Source organism: Citrus sinensis, chromosome 6 (genome assembly GCF_022201045.2).
Source record: "Citrus sinensis cultivar Valencia sweet orange chromosome 6, DVS_A1.0, whole genome shotgun sequence".
In the NCBI taxonomy this organism is placed as follows: Eukaryota; Viridiplantae; Streptophyta; class Magnoliopsida; order Sapindales; family Rutaceae; genus Citrus; species Citrus sinensis.
Genome location: NC_068561.1, coordinates 17,447,949 through 17,467,524, shown reverse-complemented (window position 1 = coordinate 17,467,524; position 19,576 = coordinate 17,447,949). Strand labels below are relative to the sequence as shown.

At 34.8% G+C, this 19,576-nt stretch overlaps 2 protein-coding genes across 2 annotated transcripts; both read left to right on the top strand.

Moving 5' to 3' along the window:
• Positions 1–4,587: 4,587 nt before the first annotated feature.
• Positions 4,588–6,826, top strand: LOC102608338 (uncharacterized). Its single transcript, XM_006481060.4, has one exon. The coding sequence runs from the start codon at positions 5,063–5,065 to the stop codon at positions 6,617–6,619; it is 1,557 nt and encodes a 518-aa protein (XP_006481123.1). The 5' UTR covers positions 4,588–5,062; the 3' UTR covers positions 6,620–6,826.
• Positions 6,827–6,978: 152 nt separating this feature from the next.
• LOC102607746 (probable protein phosphatase 2C 65) lies at positions 6,979–11,446 on the top strand. Its single transcript, XM_006481058.4, has 5 exons — positions 6,979–8,643; positions 9,301–9,603; positions 9,728–9,845; positions 9,916–10,139; positions 10,550–11,446. Exons 1-5 carry the CDS (start codon positions 8,416–8,418, stop codon positions 10,979–10,981), a joined length of 1,305 nt encoding a protein of 434 aa, XP_006481121.2. The 5' UTR covers positions 6,979–8,415; the 3' UTR covers positions 10,982–11,446.
• The last annotated feature ends 8,130 nt before the right edge of the window (positions 11,447–19,576 follow it).

Here is a 19,576-nt window from a genome sequence, read left to right as displayed (position 1 = left end):
CTGCTGCTGCTTCTTGTTTGGCAATCGGATGCATGTGCGCGTTAGCCATCATAATTAGAAACCCTAATAATTGTTCTCGCATTAAACTGTAACATAGCAACACCCACTTCACAACAGCCCACCGACTACTAAATCATTAAATCTTTTATTAATTATATATTTTTGTTTTTCTCTAAGAAAAGATTCTCTAAAATCTTATTAACGATTATAATCTAAAATCTTATTAACGATTATATATATATATATATATATAAAGTGGCTTAATGTTATGTATCAAGAAACAAAAGTTTGTAAATTTTTATACAAATATACACTTTCGATAATGGACTGATGAGCCTAAAATTATCTAAGTACATACGATTCTATGCAAAAACAAAATATGCTAATGTAATGATGGGATAAAATGAAGATGATCAGGTAAGTCTCTGAATAGGTGACACAATTATGTGGCTTTTTGTACACTATGAATTAACCAAATAATGTCATGTGATATTGTCAGGTGAGCACTATTGCTTCCTACATCATTATTTAGACTATAATTATTTGATTTTTATTTATATGTAAAATGGCATTTGAAAAAAAATATTACAGGAATGGTGATATAACAAAGGTTATAAACAATCTCTATGCAATTATTTTTTATATTTTCATTTATCATCGACATGCAATTACATTTGATATTTTAATTTTAGGCATGTGAAAAGGAAAACTGTTAAGGAGAACTTTATAACCTAATTATACTCAATCAACCTTTTTTTTTTTTTCAAAAGAAAGTAAAATTAAATTAAATAATTCAGAATTCCAATAACGAAGTCAAGAACTCTTCCTTTATGGAATTCACAAATTAATTAAAGCTAACGGCCAAACGATATGATATTAATAGGCAGGACAAATGTCATCATTTACATAATTGATTTTAGGACCTTTGTTAATTTATTATCCATTTCTTTAAACCCTTTTTAACAAAAATATTCTCAAAAGTAGGCCCCCATTTTTCCTTTTGTTTGTTCCATTATCTTTCCTTAACTCTTGACAATATTATCATTTACCCATCTTCATCTGAATTTTTCTAACATATCAAATTAGTATAAAGTTTTGGTAAAAATTATGTTTTACCCCCATATATTTATATTGTTGTCACTTTACTATCATTCCTTTCAAAATAAGTTAATATTTAACAAAACAATGAGTTAAAAGTCGATTGTACTCGTAGAGTATAAAAGATGAATTTTTTTTTTCCTTTGAAAAGAAAGAACATCCAAAAGATAAATTTATCATTTTTCCACCGAAATTTTTTTGACATATCAATTCAGTATTAAGGTTTCCTGAAAACTACATGATACCACCTAATATTTAATCTGTTATCACTTTACCATCAAATGTTAAAAATAACTAAGTATTTAATAAAGTGTAAAGGCGATTTTGTTATTTAAAAAGAAAAAAATTACAAAAGAGAAATTACCGCTAGAAAAGTAGCCATTATATTAAAACAAAAAATAACTACTTTTTTTTTTATTACATCAACATGCTATTGTGTATTCAAATATCAAATTCCGAGTAATACAAGCCAAACACTTCAGTTTTGATATTATCAATAACCCTAAGTCATTTCAAACATTACAATGGCAAGCCAAACACCCTAAGTTTAACCCTCCATCATTTAACAAATGTGTTAATAGTTTCAACATGAAATTCCTTAAATGTCCTTATGAAATCAGCAAAATTTTAACCGTTTTGATATTTTGGCAGTAAAATGATAATAAGGCTAAATATTAAGTGATAAAATATAGGTTTCAAGAAACTTTAATATTGAATTAATATGTCAGAAAACTTTCAGTGAACAAAAGAAAATATTTATTGCACAATTAAAAGGTGCGTTTTGAATTTAACATGAAATTCCTTAAATGTCATTACAACATCAACAAATTTTTAACTGCGTGATAATGATGTTAAAAAATAAATATGGTGGTAAAGTGATAACAACACAAATATTTGCTGATAAAATGTAGCTTTCATCAAATATTGGTACTGACGTAATATGTCAAAAAAATTTAGATGAACAAATAATAATATTTCTAAGAACTTTATCAAAATACTGACCTAAAAGAATTTGGTTCAATTCGGTTTTTTCCATTCCATTAGGTGTTTTATAACTTAAAAAAAATGAATGGATTAATACCGAAATGAACTGAATAGAAATTACTAAATCAATTTTTTGAAATTCTTAAGACAATCTGAATCACAAATTTTAATTTATTACTAAACAAAACCGATGCGAACCGGTGGCCACCCCTGCTCAAGTGTCTAGTAGTAGAAACGGAACTTAACGCACACTCACGGAATCCGAAAAATAGAAACGAAACAAGCGCGTTGACATTTATTTTAAAAGAAATTAACTTGATATGCCAAGGTGGGAGAGCGTATGTAGATTATCATGCGATGCTCCCCACAGTATCGACACCACGTCAGACAAATGGTAAGTTATGTTCGGCTTTGTAAAAGCAGCGGGTCATAAAAGGCCGTTGAATTCGGCTGGGATTACTGCAAGTGGGCCCTTGCTCTTTTGTTCTTCGGCACTTTCTCTCTTGGCGGAACTAAAAATTCTGGAGTTTATCCGTGACCCTCCACGTGGCACACCCTGGACTTAGCGAACCAACCAGAATCATAATTACATTATCCTCACTGGAATATAATATTAAAATATTAGTAAAATGATCAAGATTTAAGTGTTAAAATAATAAATTGATTAATTTCAGAAAAAAAAAAACAAATAAAAATTGATTCGCAGATGTATTCCACGCAATGAGTCTTTCCAGTTCATACTGTACCACATTTCAACTGCCAATCAAGCCACGGCATAGTTATGAACACCTCATGATACTCAGCGTCAGCGGTCACTTTACAACATTTCCTGACAAAGCAAAATCCATTTTCTTTCACAAGAAATTCCAAGTTCTTTTTTTTTAAAAAATATAAGTTAATAATTAAATATTAAGCGAGGATTGTTATTACCATATTAACATCATAAAAGAAAATTTTAATTGCTTTTTAGTTATAAATATCAATAGAGTTCTTTACCAAAATTTAAAACATAGAAAATGGGGAGAGATTTCGAGTAGTGCCTGTACTGTTAAACAATCATTTAATATATTTATAATATATATGTATGAATTAAATTAATTATCAATTACATAATATTTTTTTTAAAAGTAAATACGTACATGTTATACCTACATTAAACGAAAATATATTTAAATTTCTTAAAAAATAAATATTATAGCTGGAAGTATGCGGAGTCAATATGATCAACACTACAATCCTGTCTATCAAAAAATAAAAAATAAAAAAAAAATAGAAAACAACAAATAACAAAATACGGCCAAAGGAAATTAAAAGCAGTGTCCTACACAGGCTTTTGTTTAGTTGTTTTTAACTGTCGCGCAGAAAGTAAATTAACGGCTAGTCCGGCGTTTGGTGCGCCCACAGGACTGGTGCTCGTGAGTAGATGATGTTTGGTGCCCCCTAGAATTCCTCGTGGGTCATAAATGCAATCCAATTGGGTCAAATATTGCCGTGTTAAATTAATTATTAATCTCTCGCTTTAATCATATTTAGAAGTTGCAATTACTTCACTACACTTACTAATATGTAGCGTCCTTTAGTTTGAGTTTTAATGATTCTTCCTCCAGTTCCGAGAATTTGACTTCTTCGATTCATTTTTATAATATATTCTTCTTCAGTTAGTTTGTGGCTGTTGAGCTGAAAATTTTTATATTATAATTGTAAACTCTTGTATTATGGTCGCCAAAACAATAAATTGTTTTGTTATTTAAATTTAGTAAATTTTATAATTACAGCAATGTTTAGACTTTAGACACTATATGATTTAGAAAATCATACCCCAAGTTTTTCCAAAAATAAATTATATTTTTGAAAATTACTTCCCTCAATAAAGTATTTTCTCCAAAAGAAAATAAACTACATTAATGTAGCGGTGGTGGAACTAACCCAATGTAGAAAATGAAGTAGAATATGGTGGGCGCCAAATAATGTCATTTGGGACAGCGAAAAAGTGAAGACGGGGACCCACAATCGCCGATTTTTGCAAAAAGCATAATTGTGGCTTTAGACTCAACCAACGGTCCCTTTTCTTGCAATTATTAACAACCAATTCCATATAAACATGCTTATTTCAAGTACAAATTTCAATGATACAATTGCTGTTATTACAAAAATAGACTCCAAAATCCAAAATTTAATTAATTCATAGTTAATACTTTATTAAATACTTCTTCATATCTCAGGCAATTAAATCCTAAATGAGATCATACTTTATTAAACCGCAGCAAAAATTTTTTAAAAAAATATTTTTGTTTATTAACAATAATTTTAATTAATATAAAGAGTTTAGAGTTTTTATTTTTATTTTTATTTTTATTTTATTTACTCTTCAAATTGGGACCCAACTAGAAGATAATCCACGCCGAAATCTAAAGACTGCGTAGGGATCAAGGAAGCAAGTGGGATGGCAGTATTGTAAATATGACCAAAATCCAAGTCATCCCACGCACTTTCCACGGAGCAAGCGTCCCTTCCCTCTCCCTCTCTCGCTCTCTTATTCCGCGTGTAACCGGTTCAGCCGGTCACCTCGCCGCGTTCCCCTCTCCCTACAAAGCCCTCGTCGAAGCTTATCGACGCGGAGAGAAAAAAAATACGAAAGCCTAGTCTCAGTCAAAAACTCGTCACTGTCTACTCACTTGAGCTGATCATATTGATGATTCATGGCCTTGCCCCGTCCGTAACAGAATCCCAATCCCTTGTTTTTTGCATTACTAAAATGCTTTTCCGTTTTGCCTCTCCTAAATTTCTCAATCTCCCAATCTGCTCCTCGCCCTCCCTCTGTAGAACTCTCATCGGCGGCAACCACACTTCCGCCCGCTTCTGCTCTCGCTAATCGCCTCCCCTTTCCATGCACTTCATATTCCTTTTTTTTGTTTTGATTTTTTGATTTTTTTATAGGAGAAAAAAATAGAAAAATTCGTAAATCAAAAGAAGCAATAAGATGATGGAGCCCACCGTAGGAAAACCGAGCTTTTTGAGGAATATTCTAGTGCGGGTGCTTTTATTCAGCGTTTTAATCATAGTCGTCCGATTTGCTTACGTCGTTACAATCGCCGGCGAATCATGCAATCTCGGCGACTTTTGTTTCTTCTCACTACCGGACAATTTCAATCTCGTTACTATCGGCGCCGGTACTGGAGCTTCGGGGATAACCGCCAACAAAGCGGTCCGATCTAATGTTGTGAGTCCCAGCCGCCGTGATATGTACACCAGCAAAGAGTGGATCAAGGCCGTTAATTTCTACTCGTCCGTTTTCCAAGATCTGATTTCCGAAGGCTACCTCTCGCAAAACGCGAAATCTTTGTGCGTTGAGACGCAATACGGCCAGGACGTTTTCGCTTTGAAAGAGATCGGCGTTGAGGACTCGATTGGAATTTTTAAAAAGTCGTCGAAGCCATTGGTGATTTCGGGCGAGGGGCATCGGATACCGTTTGATGGTAATACGTTTGATTTTGTCTTTGTCGGTGGGGCCAGATTGGAGAAAGCATCCAAACCGTTGGATTTTGCCTCAGAGATCGTACGGACGCTGAAACCCGAAGGGTTTGCTGTGGTCCACGTGAGGGCTAAAGATGAGTATAGTTTCAATTCGTTTCTTGATTTATTCAATTCTTGCAAGTTAGTCAAGTCACGTGATATTGATGGGATTGATTCTTCATTGCCTTACATTAGAGAAATTGTGTTAAAGAAAGAGAGTGATTTGATTCTTGACCATCGGGAGAATTTACCCGATGGCAATGTTGCAAATAAGTGCTCAGTTCCGGGCTATAAGCAAGCATTTGTCCGGAAAGCAGAGCCGTTGATTATGGAGGAGCCATTGAAGCCATGGATTACGATGAAGAGAAATATAAAGAATATAAAGTATTTACCATCAATGGCTGATATAAGTTTCAAGAATAGATATGTGTATGTTGATGTGGGAGCTAGGAGTTATGGTTCTAGTATAGGGAGTTGGTTTAAGAAGCAGTATCCGAAACAAAACAAAACCTTTGATGTGTATGCAATTGAGGCTGATAAGACTTTTCATGAAGAGTATAAGGTGAAGAAAAAGGTGAAATTGTTGCCCTATGCAGCTTGGGTGAGGAATGAGACTTTGTCGTTTCAAATTAATCATGACCCGGATAAGGAAGTGGTGGTTAAAGGTAGGGGCATGGGGAGAATTCAGCCTGTGCAGTCGTTATCAGATGGTGGGTTTGATGGTGAAGTGGATAGGATTCAGGGGTTCGATTTTGCGGATTGGTTGAAGAACACTGTGACGGATAAGGATTTTGTGGTTATGAAAATGGATGTTGAAGGGACTGAGTTTGATTTGATCCCGAGGTTGTTTGAGACTGGGGCGATATGTTTGATAGATGAGATCTTTCTTGAATGCCATTACAATAGGTGGCAGAGATGCTGTCCCGGACAAAGGAGTCCGAAGTATGAGAAGACATATGAGCAATGCTTGGAGTTATTTACTTCTCTCAGACAGAATGGTGTTCTAGTTCATCAATGGTGGTGATCGGTAACGATTCCACATTACCTCTCCACTGTTTTTTTTTTTTTAAACCTTTCAAAACCATTGGATCCCCCCCGCCCTAAATTTACAGTGAAATGCTGTAGGATTTTTTTTTTTTTAATAGTATTTCATTCTGTCCAGATTTCTTTTGTTGTAAGAATTGCAATTACAAATGAAAATTCTGTTACGTCCTGCTTATTGGCACCTTCAGTTTCCTTTTTCTTATTTATCAATGGGTTTAGCTTGCAACTGTAAACTAGAGATGAAATTTTGAAGTGTTGTTCAGCTAAAATGAGTAAATGTTTTGATTTGTCTGGGGCACCTTGAATTTCACTCGTTGATTGTTTAACTTGTAAGATAGAAATGTTGTTGAGTTGTTTGTTGGCTGGCAGTTCTGATGCTATGGATTTCATGGTGGTGGCACTGGGAGCTCAATTTACATAAAACTTTTGTGTTTTATCTGAGAATTGAGGTTGTTCATCCCAAACCCCGACATTGTTAAACAATCTATAGCAGTGTTTTTAATACAAACAATCTATAGCAGTGTTTGTATTATAATTTTTCTCGGTCCATAATATAGAACAAACACAACTGCTTTGGGATTTGGTGTATCTCTCTCTCTCTCTCTCTCTCTCTCTCTCTCAAGTGGTTGAAAGCTTCTAAAAATTTCTAAAAACTTGTTTGATGTTACATTTGCATCAACATCGAATAGATGGTTCTGATCTATAAGGGAAGGGACAGACTCTTGACTGGAGTCATGAGCCTAGAACTTGTCGGGTATTACATTGACTGCGGCAATGAGCTGAAGAAAATATGCTGAGCTGGGTATCATATTTGGTAAACATTGTTGACTGCTCTTTGCTGGCTTGAGTCTTGTTATATGGTTACATTATAGATTACAGACCAGGTCATTTTAGCACCAGCTTTGGCAAACAAACTGGCTGAATTACCTTTATCCCGTAACATTATTTGTGTAAATGAAAACTAATCTGAATGGCATAATTTCTTATATACCCTCTTCCCCCAGTCATAAAATCTGACTTCGATTAGGAGCTGTAAGATTTATTCTCATGCCAGTGCCACAATCCCAAACATCAGTAGATTTATTGTGTTATGAGCTGCTGGTTGAGATTGTATTGCGGGAGGGAATGATCATTTTCTCCAGCAAAATTTAAAATTACCCAAACATCTTTGATAGCAGTATCAGAAACCAATATTTAGTAAATGTTATGAGACTAAAATTATTGGAAACGATTTCTTGCCATGGTTAAATAGTAGTTGAAGAGTGAGATGAAACAAGAAAGGGGATAAATCAGTCATTAATCACCCTCATTATCGTGCGAGCGAAAAGAGCTCTTTTGACATTACATGGCAAGAGTAAGAGATGAGCACGTCGATAATTCATAAAACAAACTCTTGAGATACAAACGACCAACACGCCGTTTTTTATTCTTAATATCGCCATTCACCAAATTATCTGTTCCAATTTTCCCTAATCCTCTAAAACAAGATAAATAAACAAAATAAAATTAAGAAAAAAAATGTTTCATGATTGGTCCTTTCTTCTTGATCTTTAACTTCCTTTTTGTCTTTTAAAATAAATATGCTGTTTCATATACATTTATGTACCAACCTCCTCACCATCACCTTGAATTAATATTTCCTCTCCTTCTGGGGCTGCCTGCCTCTTCATGAAAATGATGATATGAGCATTTTGGATCCCAAGAAAATCCTTCCCATTTTCCCGGAAAATATTTGGGTATTTGTAGGGCTTTAGTGGGTGCTTCATAACACATAACATGGGAGGTTGTTGTAGCATAGAGGTTAAGTATGGATCCGTCTATGAGGAGGAGGAAATGGAACGCAAAGATAATTATAATAATAAGAAAATTGGCGGGGAAGATGATTTTGTGAGAGTTGGTGATAATGGAGCCTCTGTCAGATTACAAGGATCTTCTAAGAATATTTCTATGTTTACACAACAAGGAAGAAAAGGTATAAATCAAGATGCCATGACTGTTTGGGAGGTAATTATTTCATCCAACTAATTCTCTAATTTTGATCTCAACAATATGATTTCATTTATATACATGTATATGTTATTTCAGATTATTTGATTGTATTGATTAATGCATTAATTTCTTGGCTCTCATTTCAATTTCTGATCAAATCAATTTTCCTGGTATAATGTTAATTGTAGGATCATCATTTTTTCCCTTTCTCCAAACGTATGAATTATTCAAGATTCTGATAAATTTATTGACAATTCGCATTTTGGTGTTGAGATTGGTGTTTTCTTTATTTTTTTCTTTTTGGTTTCCATTTCTCTTACCTGGCTGTTATCTGGGAATTATTAATCATTTTCATCTAGCCAAACTTATCAGACCTGTGATATAATAATTTAATTTGATATTTGTGATCACAACGTTCCTAGATCAAAATAGTTTATTTATTTATCTATATATTTTTGCACCATAGACATGCACTCTCAGCATTATGGGACTTATGATTAAAGAAATGCAATCTTGTTCTGTAATTCATGAATTAAACTTTTTGAAAAGGCTTTAGTTCATGGCCGCAATTTAAAAGGACATGAATCCTAAAGTTCCTACTTCCAACTGTTGGATTCAAAATAGAGAAAGTAAAATTTAACAAATGAAACTTGACGTCCAATTTTGATTCAGAACTTTACTGGTGATAAAGATACAGTCTTCTGCGGAGTGTTTGATGGCCACGGACCTGCGGGTCACAAGATTGCTCGTCATGTACGTGACAATTTACCATCAAAGCTCTCTACAGCAATCAAGCTTCTCAAGAGAAATCATGAAGATTATAGTAATGGTTCCAAATCTAGTCAAAATCCATTCTTTCGTGCTTTGGAGGCTAGCTTAGTTAAAGCTTATGAAGAACTTGATGATGAACTTGGCTTGGCATCTGCAGTGGACAGCTACAGCAGTGGTGCAACTGCTGTAAATATCATCAAAAAGGTACCCTCGGACCCTTAATCAATTCAATTTAGGGAATGCTCAGGATTAGAGTTCTGCAGCTTTTAATTTACTACTATTGTGGAATAAACTGGACTTCCTTCCTGCTGTTCTTTTCGATTTGCAGGGAGAACACTTGATAATTGCCAATTTGGGTGATTCTAGAGCTGTTCTTTGCACTAGAGATGATAGAAACCAACTCGTTCCTGTCCAACTCACAACTGATTTGAAACCTGAGATTGCAGGTAGGTTGTTTTCATTTGGCCTAAAAGCCCAACTAATTTAATCAATCTAATGGTTTTTTTTGTTATTCAGGTGAAGCTGAAAGAATCAGGAATTGTAAAGGCAGAGTTTTTGCAATGGATGAAGAACCAGACGTGTATAGAGTATGGATGCCTGATGAAGATTGCCCTGGTCTAGCCATGGCCAGGGCTTTCGGAGATTTTTGCTTGAAGGGTTACGGCCTTATCTCAATTCCTGAAATTTCTTACAGAAAACTTACTAGAGAGGATCAGTTTGTGGTTCTAGCAACCGATGGGGTAAGAAAAAAGGCACAACCCGAGCTATTTATCTATTGTTGATCTGCCAAAATTTAATTAAGTATTCACATGTGCCGACATTTGCATTTTGATATAATTTAGACTAACAATTCTATGTGCATAGAACTACCAAAAGGCAAAAGATTGACAACTATTTGTAAAGAATGTTAAGGACGTAAATTTGAGTCTTCTAGCAAATCTTTATATAAATAGGATCTTTTTCTTTTTTTTTTCCACCAAAAAAATGTATGTGTCTGCAAAAGAGAAGCACTCAGTCCAAAATTATGATATTAGACTCACGTGTTAACAAATTATCTACATAGATGTTCACATTTTGTTAAATTTGAATAATCGATTCTTTGTATCGAGAACTATTAAAAGACATCTCCTAATCAATCTGGTCTTTGCAGGTATGGGATGTTTTGACAAACAGTGAGGTGATAAGAACAGTAGCTTGTGCGAGCAAGAAAGAAATGGCAGCAAAAATGCTAGTAAGTCGAGCAGTTAGAGCCTGGAGAACAAAATATCCAGGTTCCAAGATTGACGATTGTGCCGCGATTTGCTTATTCCTGGGACACAAGCCTCTGTTAACAAAATCAAAATCTGACACGAGCTATTGCAGCAGCATAAGTCAAGTAAGTTATCCGCACGCCGCTGGTAGTAGATCAATGAGAAGTCAAGCAACAGAGACCGAATTGTCCGTGCACAGCAGGATGTCCCTGGAAGAATATAGCGCACTTAAAGGAGTTAGTAGAGTTAATTCTTTAGTGAAGCTTCCTCGATTTGCACGTGGATTGAGCCGGCGAAGATCAGGAAATCGTTTTGAAGATATTGCAGGGTGAAAAGAAAAGGAGGCAATTATTTTCCACTAACTAATATCGTTCTATTAAGTGTCGAGATCTCTGAGAATTTGCGTACCGTTCAGTGAGCCTCAAAAAAAAAAAAAAATGTAGTTGTTGGGGACCAGTTGTTCACCTCTCCTCTATATTGGTGTTTGAAAGAGTGATGCAACAGTGTTATCAGAAATTTGGAGAGATTGTTACTTTCTTTATATATTAGTCTATAATTTGTCGTGAAAACTCAGGGTCAGTGTGTCTTTGTATCAAATTTACTACTAATTAATGACTATATAGCTTTGCCTATTGCAAATTCTGTGGGATTCGCAAATGTATATATGAAGCATAAAATATCACACACTCTACAAAAATTGCCTTTTGCAATTTTTTTTTTTTGGTTACTCTTCCCCAAGATTTCATGAACTGTTCATATTATCATAAGGCGAGGTCAAAAAGGAGAAATAGAACTTGAAATATTCAATATGTCATTCTCCCACGCACGGCCCTGCTATCTTTTTTATTTTATTTTATATTTTTTTAAATAAAGCATAAAATATTTGGTAAATTAACAACAGAATTTCGACTTATTTAAGATGCACAATTCTTTAGAAAATAGTTATGCTCTGACAGTCTGACTAATAAAATTAAGGCCATGAACACCTACAGGGCAAACGAAAAATGTGGATAGAATAAACCAAGTAATTGATTCGAGTCTGTTTTGGATGTGGCACAAAATTTATTTGGTTTTTTTTTTTTTTTTGGCCCCCCCAGATGAGATGGTTATCTGTTCTCACTTGCAATTTCTAAATAAGTATAGTCCAGTAAGAAAGCATTGTTTTCGGCTTCATTTTTGCTTAGATGGGTTTTAATTTTTTTTATTAGAATTTATGCCCCCTGCAAGCCACATAATAAATGAAAATTAGTTTTAGCCCCCCCCAGTCTACAATTCATTTACATTTTGTGTTCGTAGAAAGCTCTCCTTCTAAAGACATTCATGTTCTGATTTTGCAACATTTTCCGGCGACGGTGAAACTGGCGGACTAAGAATGGCTAGGCTCCAAGAATGGGACAATTTCACTGCATTTTGTGAATCGTATAAAAAAACTCGAGTGGTAGATTCGATAATCAAAGAAGAGACCACATTCTTCCCATTTCTAGAATTTCTTTATCCCATTGCCATCGTTACTTTTCTCACGTCATTTTTCCAGCCATTCTCAAGCCTTTTGGCCAAGTAGCATTCATTTCACAAATTCTAGTAGCCTTTACAGTTTCTTTTTTTCTTTTTTTTTTTAATGATGATGATGATGATGATGATTATTATTATTATTATACTGCATAATTTCACACTTGTTTGTCTAAATTAACGTCCGTAATTCATGAAATGCATACTGCATATAATCGTTAGTAATTCAACATTATTGATTACACCAATTTAACACAAATTACAAACAATCATGTGCTTAATTGGTTCTGCCCATAAACATAAGTATCTATAAATGTTTGATTGAGATTTAATCAACTTACATTATTCTTGTATATTGAAAAATTGTCATCACAAACTTATAAAAAAAGGGTAGCACAAATCTAAGAACAATACTAAATACAAATCTCATTCTTTTACTTAATTTTTCCCTTTGATTGTCATCAATGGGTTTCATTAACACTCCTTTTTGTGCCGCAGGCTGGAATTGCCCTCGGCCCTTCGTTCCTTGAACGCAATGAAAAGTTCAGCAAGAAAATGTTCTCCCCAAAGGTTTCGACAGTCCTTAACGTCTTTGATACATTTGGCCTCTTTTACATGCTATTCTTGCTCAGCGTACGAGTATACATAAGCATTGTTAAAAAGGCTGGGAGGCCAGCTAGCAATTTTTAAAGGCATTGGATCTTTTTTGCTACCATTTATGGTAACCATATTCATATCTTATATTATAAACTACTAAACTAGTGCTAAAAAAAGTACTCAAAGTAGCCCCTTGTTCAGTTGGAATCTTGTTCGATCGTGGGATATTTTCAGATTGTACACACATATTCGCACGTAGTTTGAAGATAAACGTGTGTGTGATTTTCATAGGAGGGCCCGATGATTGCGAGGCTCTTGCGTATGGCTGATAATACTAGCATTATGCTTACAATAATCCGATTCATCGCTATGAATAATCATTCCACTAATGATTTGATGGAGGAAAAGCAGGATTCAAACATGATTAGTGAGTTCAGAAGGAATAATATTTGACAACAAGAATGTTAAGTACATAAAGAGAAGTGTAAAAGAAGGAGCTGACACGGCAGCATATATGCTTCATGCCATTGCTGATGACTTTGATCTCGTATTAGCTGGAAGAAGACATGATAATAATTCGCAAGTATTGATAGGACTATCAGAATGGAACGAGGTTGAGGATTTGGGCGTTATTGGTGATGATATTTTGGTTTCCTCAGATTTTCATAGCAAGGCTTCAGTTATGGTGATACAACAGCAGGCTTCAGTTATGGTAAAAGAGGATAAAAAGCACTAGATACAATTTCAAAGCTTAAACGTACATAACGGGTAATTTACATATTTTTTTCATTTAATCCACTTGTAATCATTTAGAGAAGTTATCAAGAAAATTAAGTTGTACAGATTTTTTAAGAAGCAGTGATTGATAAATTTTATCCATTCACTCTTGTAATCATGCATTCACTAGTCCGTAATTGAAATGAACTAGAATGAAAATGAGAATTCATTGTTTACTTTAATTGTAAGAATCGAAATTAAAATAAATTTTATTGATATTTTTATTTTAAAATCAGAAAAAATTATTATAAATTACAATAATACCCTTTAACGTATTATTCTCATTATTTTTATTATATAATTATGATTATGATTATTATTATTAAAAACATTACTTTTAATAATAATAATAGTTATAATTTTTGTCCTCTTTCATTTTTTTATTATTTTTATCTCTAATATGTTTCTTTTTTCTTTTCTCTTCTTCTTCTTCTTCTTCTCTTTTTTCTTTCTCTTTTCCGCAAATTGCTCGTTACTTTTTCGTCATCAATCACGCCAATTTCATCTTCTTCATCAACATCATTATCATCACAATTTCTTCTTTTTCCTCCTGTCGATTTCGGTTCTTCTTCTTCATCAACATCAAAATTTTCATCATCGTCATCACAAATACATCATCTTCATCATCACAATTACATCATCAATAATAATCATCATCATCTCTATTGCTTGTCATAAAAAATCATCATCATCACCAATCTTACCATCAATAATCATCATAATTCAATTGTTCTTCGACGACGACGGAGAGCCTGAACATTGACAGCGGCGACATCCGACCGATGACAAGCAACAGAGATGGCCTGCAACTGGCGAAGGTGCTGCCGCCGATCGTTTCTTTGGTTCCAGATGATAGACGACGAGTGGGTCAGTTGGCCGCTGGGTTAAGGATTTCGTGGGTTTTTCATTTTTTTCAATTTTTATTATTTAATTGTAAAGAGGGTATTTTAGTAAAATAAAAAATATAATGGGGATAATTTTGTCATTCGCGGGAATGGGCTTCTGATTCCCAAATCCCCGCTGAAATCAGAACTCCAATAATCAAACCTGATTGGAAAATGATACTTTCCCCGGGTCAAACCCTGGGTCAAATCCCGAATTATTTCAAAACGGCGTCGTTTTTGTTTTGTTTTTTTTTTTTTACTTGCATGAAACGTAGTCGTTTGAGCTAGTAAAAACAAAACAAACTAAGGCAGAAAAAATTCAAGTGCTTCTCTGCCCCTTTCGTTATGACAAAATCCCAAAATCATAGAGTTGCAAATAATCACATCCAATGAAGATGACTCCTTGAAAACCCGTATTGCATACTCAAGACAACGGCATTTAGTGTACACCTCAACTAAAGCTCCTCTGCATACAACATTTATCTTGTAACAATTTCTAATCATGAAACAATGAATTTGTTTGCCTTGCTCAAGAGAAGAAATGTTTGCACATGCTGCCAAAAAGAGTTTCAAATGTAAATTTACAAGGTCTTGTCTCCCATTGCATCTCTGAGAAAGATGTCATAGCTTCTTCACTCTGAACACGACGAGCATAGCCAGTCAACACAGCATTCCAAGAAACCTTGTCCCGCCGTTGAGTGAACGCTGTATTTTTTGCAGACCAAATCAGCTCAAATTCCAGACCAAATCAGCACAATTTCCAGACCAAATCAAGCACAAATTGCAGACCAACTCAAGCACAAATTCCAGACAAATTCAAGCACAAATTGCAGACCAAATCAGCACAAATTCTAGACCAATTCAAGCACAAATTGCAGACGAAAACGAAGACGAGAAAACAAAGAGGGGAAGACGAAAACGAAGAGGAGGGGAACAAGGAAGAAGGGCTGCTTGACTCTAGATCGAATGCGACTGGAGATTTTGTTTTCCCAGCTCTAAAAGGATTTTCCTCAACAAAGGGCAACAAGAAAGTCATGAAAGAGAGAAGATGAGACTATTAGCTAGCGGACGAAGGATTTAGCTCTAGAACCGGCTAGGAACCCGAAAAAGAAAGGAGAATGTGAAAAGCGGATTCCCCTTCTCGTTATCCAATCCGCGGTTGAACAGTTCGAATCTCAACTAAGAATCTATGCTTTTGCAGTCGATTGATGATACAGAGAGCTTGTTTTTATTTTTTTGTTTTAAAGCTCCGAGAGGTCTCTCTCTCCTCTCTGATTTTGTTTGTTGCTATGCTTTGCTTTTTTAGGAGACACAGAGCAAGAGAGAGAGAGAGAGACAAAAACGAAGAGAGGAACGTTTGCTTTTGCTAGGGTGAAACGGTAGCGTTTCATGAAGAAGAGAAAACGACGTCGTTTTGTTTTAATTTTCGGGGTTTGACCCGGAATTTGACCCGGGGTAAATAGCAGAACTCAACCTGATTTTGTATGGATCCCAACACTTCATTTCTATTCCCAACGTCAGCTTTAACAAGTAAACAATTTAATAATTCCCCTCCCTCAAGGATTAGTAAACAGGCCATTATGGATTAATGACACCACAGCGTAATTGTTATCAACAAGATTGTTCCCACTCCATTATATATTTGATTTTTCTTTTTAATGAATAAATTATTATTTTTTTCTGTTCATTGTATATGTGAAATGCCATTGAATTTTTTTATCCCGCCCAAAATTTAATTTTTGGCTATATTCCCACTTAAAATACAAATTGTATACATAACGTACTATATAAATTTAGTACTATTATTCATATTTTAATTAATTTGGTTCTAGTACCTATGATTTTTTTTACTAATCACCCGAATTCAAACCCGGTCAGGCCTTTTTTAATTTTATTTGATGCTGGTAATAAAAAAATTTGTTTTATACTTTTTTTTATTCTGTGATGTAAACTTAAATTTTTTTTTTTAATAAGCTTGTGACTTCTGAACATTAAAAAATTTGTTTTTGCATTGTCCAAGGTAAAATTGTCTTTCTATTATTCTACTTCTGTTTTTGCTCAAGGTATTATTCTACTTCGGTTTTTGCTCAAGGTTTATTTTCACAGGCAGGTTTATTTGAACTCACAAAAAAACTCTTTACACCCATAATTCCACAATAATTTTTATTATCAAATCATCCATTATGAAAATTAACATTAACGATAGGAAAAAAAAATACCGTAGGAAGAGAATGAAAATTCTACATAAAATAAAACAACTTTCTGCATCTTCTGAAATACACAATCAAATAACAAAATCAAACAATAGAAATAATTGAATTTGATGATTCAAGCCTTAAAAAAAAAAAAAACCTAGAGTCCTTGATATGTATAACTAATAATTAATTAAGCTGATTTGTACTCAATGGCAACTATGGCGATGGGTGAAAAGACAAGAAGAATTAATTCTTTGCATCCTGCAATTACGATACAAAATTATTAAGATTTTCATGAAGATTGAATGCCAATGGATGAAAAAAAATCGATAATGTTATTATAAACTCATCTGTAACATATTCAGTAGTTTGTTCGATCAAAGTTTTCAATTTATGGACAATCATTATAATCTTTAATATTAGCAAGGTTGATCAGAGTTAAACCCCTTATGCCGTCACCATTCAATAAGAGGGGGTGAGGAAATAAAAAAGTGAATGAAGAATGAAGAAGAAGAAGAAGATTTAAAGGGTAAATTAATATCGGGGTTATTTTTAGATTTTTGAACGTTTATAGGGTAAATTTTTATTTTTTAAATTTGCATTGTGGGTGCGTTCAGAAATGAGTGTCGAGAGAAAACTTTGAGTTCAAATAGCACACCCTATTTCCACATTTCATGGGCTTTTTGTGATTGTGAGCATTAATTCTTTCTTTCTTTCTTTTTTTCCGAGGCTCGCAACTTACGAGCGTTAAAAATTTTGTTTTTGTATCAGAAGAGACTTCGGTTTTGGCTTGAAGAGTTTCACATATTTAATGAAAATGCGTAAATATGCTTGTGAATTTAAAAAATTTTAGGGTGAGGAGGGAGTTGGATTCTTGCGTGTATTCATGAAGAAAATAATGTTGCAACCATTATTAAAATCCTTGCTGCCCCCATTCCTCCTCAACGCCTAATGGGGCTCTATATTTTGAACCTAGCCAGAAGAGTATATTGGCCAGTCTTTGCCTTTAGTGATCTCACATCGATTAAACAAAATGCCATCTTCTACACCAAGCAAAACGCTTGCCATGCTTAAAGCCTTTCGCCAATCCGAACAACAAAGTATTGAAGTAGTTTGCCCCTTATGTTTTGATGCAGGAAGATGTTTGTTCAACGGCATTTGACAAATGCACCTCCCTAGTGATTATTATCCCATTCTAGAAAATTGTTTCTTCTTTCATTAGGATGAGAATGAAAAATGTACTCAAAATGGCTCCTTGCTCAGTTGGCATTTTGTTTTATTGCGATTTATTTATGAACTTAGACCCATTTTTAAGCGTAGATTGAGGGTAATATAGTGATAAGGCAAGGAAGCCGTGGAGGTCATCGAGGGCACCTAAACCAAATCCTAAGCATAAAGAGTATGCATGTAGGACGTAAGACTCATGCATGCAACATGCAGAACGTGGAACAAATCCCACGTGTGAAGAGTATGCATGTAGGATGTGAGACTCATGCTTGCAACATGCAGAACGTGGAATATTTAAATGCAAAGGTGTAGCGACTGGAGCAGTCGGCCACGTCAACTAGGCGTTGGAGGATTTATAGCTTTAGTTGTTCTTTAAGTTATATATTGTTGCTTAGTTGATCGGATTTGTAGCTAAGTTGTTGCATTTATATTATCTTATTTAGCTTTGTATTTGCCTTCACTTTCGGCTGTATCTTATGAAGAAACTCGTGATTTTGAATTATATTCACTGGATGATTCTTATTGAATAATACGTAAGGTATTTATACATGCATATGGTATATTGTAAAAGGCAACTAAATTGTATGCCTTAATTGTAGAGATATTTACATATGGAAAGACTCAATCACTTTGATTTAGAATCGTTGAATATCTTGGGTAGTGATCTTTGGCCATGACCGTCTTGTCAATCGCTGAACATGTTGCCACATGAGTTTCTGGTTGATTTGGTATGTTTGGATTCGTTGAACATGTTGCCATACAAGTTTATGATTGATTTGATATGTTTGGATTCGTTGACTTATCAGCCCCCCTCAAGCTGGGAATGGCCATAGAATGAATGCCCAGCTTGTAGCGAAAACCAGAGAACATAGCTTTAGGCAATGGCTTGGTAAAAATATCGGCAACTTGCTTGGCAGAAGAAATATGAGTGGTGATGAGTAATCCTTGGCTGACCTTTTCCCGAACGAAATGAAAATCAAGCTCTATATGCTTGGTACGAGCATGAAAGGCAGGATTCTTGGTCAAGTAAACAGCACTCAGATTATCACATAGAAGTGTAGGAGGTTGATGAATAGGAATACCAAGGTCATGAAGGAGAAATGTGATCCATGTGAGCTCAGCAGCAGCAAAGGCAATAGAACGGTACTCAGCTTCAGCGCTAGAGCGAGCAACAGTGGTTTGCTTTTTTGAACTCCAGGAGACACAATTTGCAGTTTTGCACCCCAGTAAACACAATATCTGGTCGTGCTGCGCCTGGTCTCCGTACAACCAGCCCAATCAGAGTCAGAGAATGCATACACATGATTGGAACTTTGTGAAAGATACCGCAAGCCAAAATCAAGAGTTCCTTTGAGATAACGTAGTATTCGCTTAATAGCCCTGAGATCAGCCTTGGTAGGGTTTTGGAAATGTTGACAGACACGGTTGACTGCATGTGTAATGTCAGGACGAGAGAATGTCAAGTATTGAAGACTACCAACAAGGGTTCTATATTCCGTTGGATTGACTGGTTCACGATTAGTTGGCGAGATTACTTCCTTTACTGCCATTGGCGTGGAAATGGGGGTACAATTTTCCATCTTGGCCTTTGCAAGGAGATCCGTTGTGTATTTAGCCTGAGACAAAAATATACCCTTGTTAAAATCTTTAATTTCAATGCCAAGGAAATAACTTAATTTTCCGAGATCTTTAAGAGCAAATTGAGAGCCAAGAGTGGTAATAATATCCTGAATGACAG

Bases quoted from the DNA above. Each gene is read 5' to 3' on its own strand.
- LOC102608338 (XM_006481060.4), top strand. From the start codon at position 5,063: ATGATGGAGCCCACCGTAGGAAAACCGAGCTTTTTGAGGAATATTCTA.
- LOC102607746 (XM_006481058.4), top strand. From the start codon at position 8,416: ATGGGAGGTTGTTGTAGCATAGAGGTTAAGTATGGATCCGTCTATGAG. The intron at 8,644-9,300 runs GTAATTATTTCA...ATTTTGATTCAG, and splicing joins ATGCCATGACTGTTTGGGAG to AACTTTACTGGTGATAAAGA. The intron at 9,604-9,727 runs GTACCCTCGGAC...TTCGATTTGCAG, and splicing joins CTGTAAATATCATCAAAAAG to GGAGAACACTTGATAATTGC.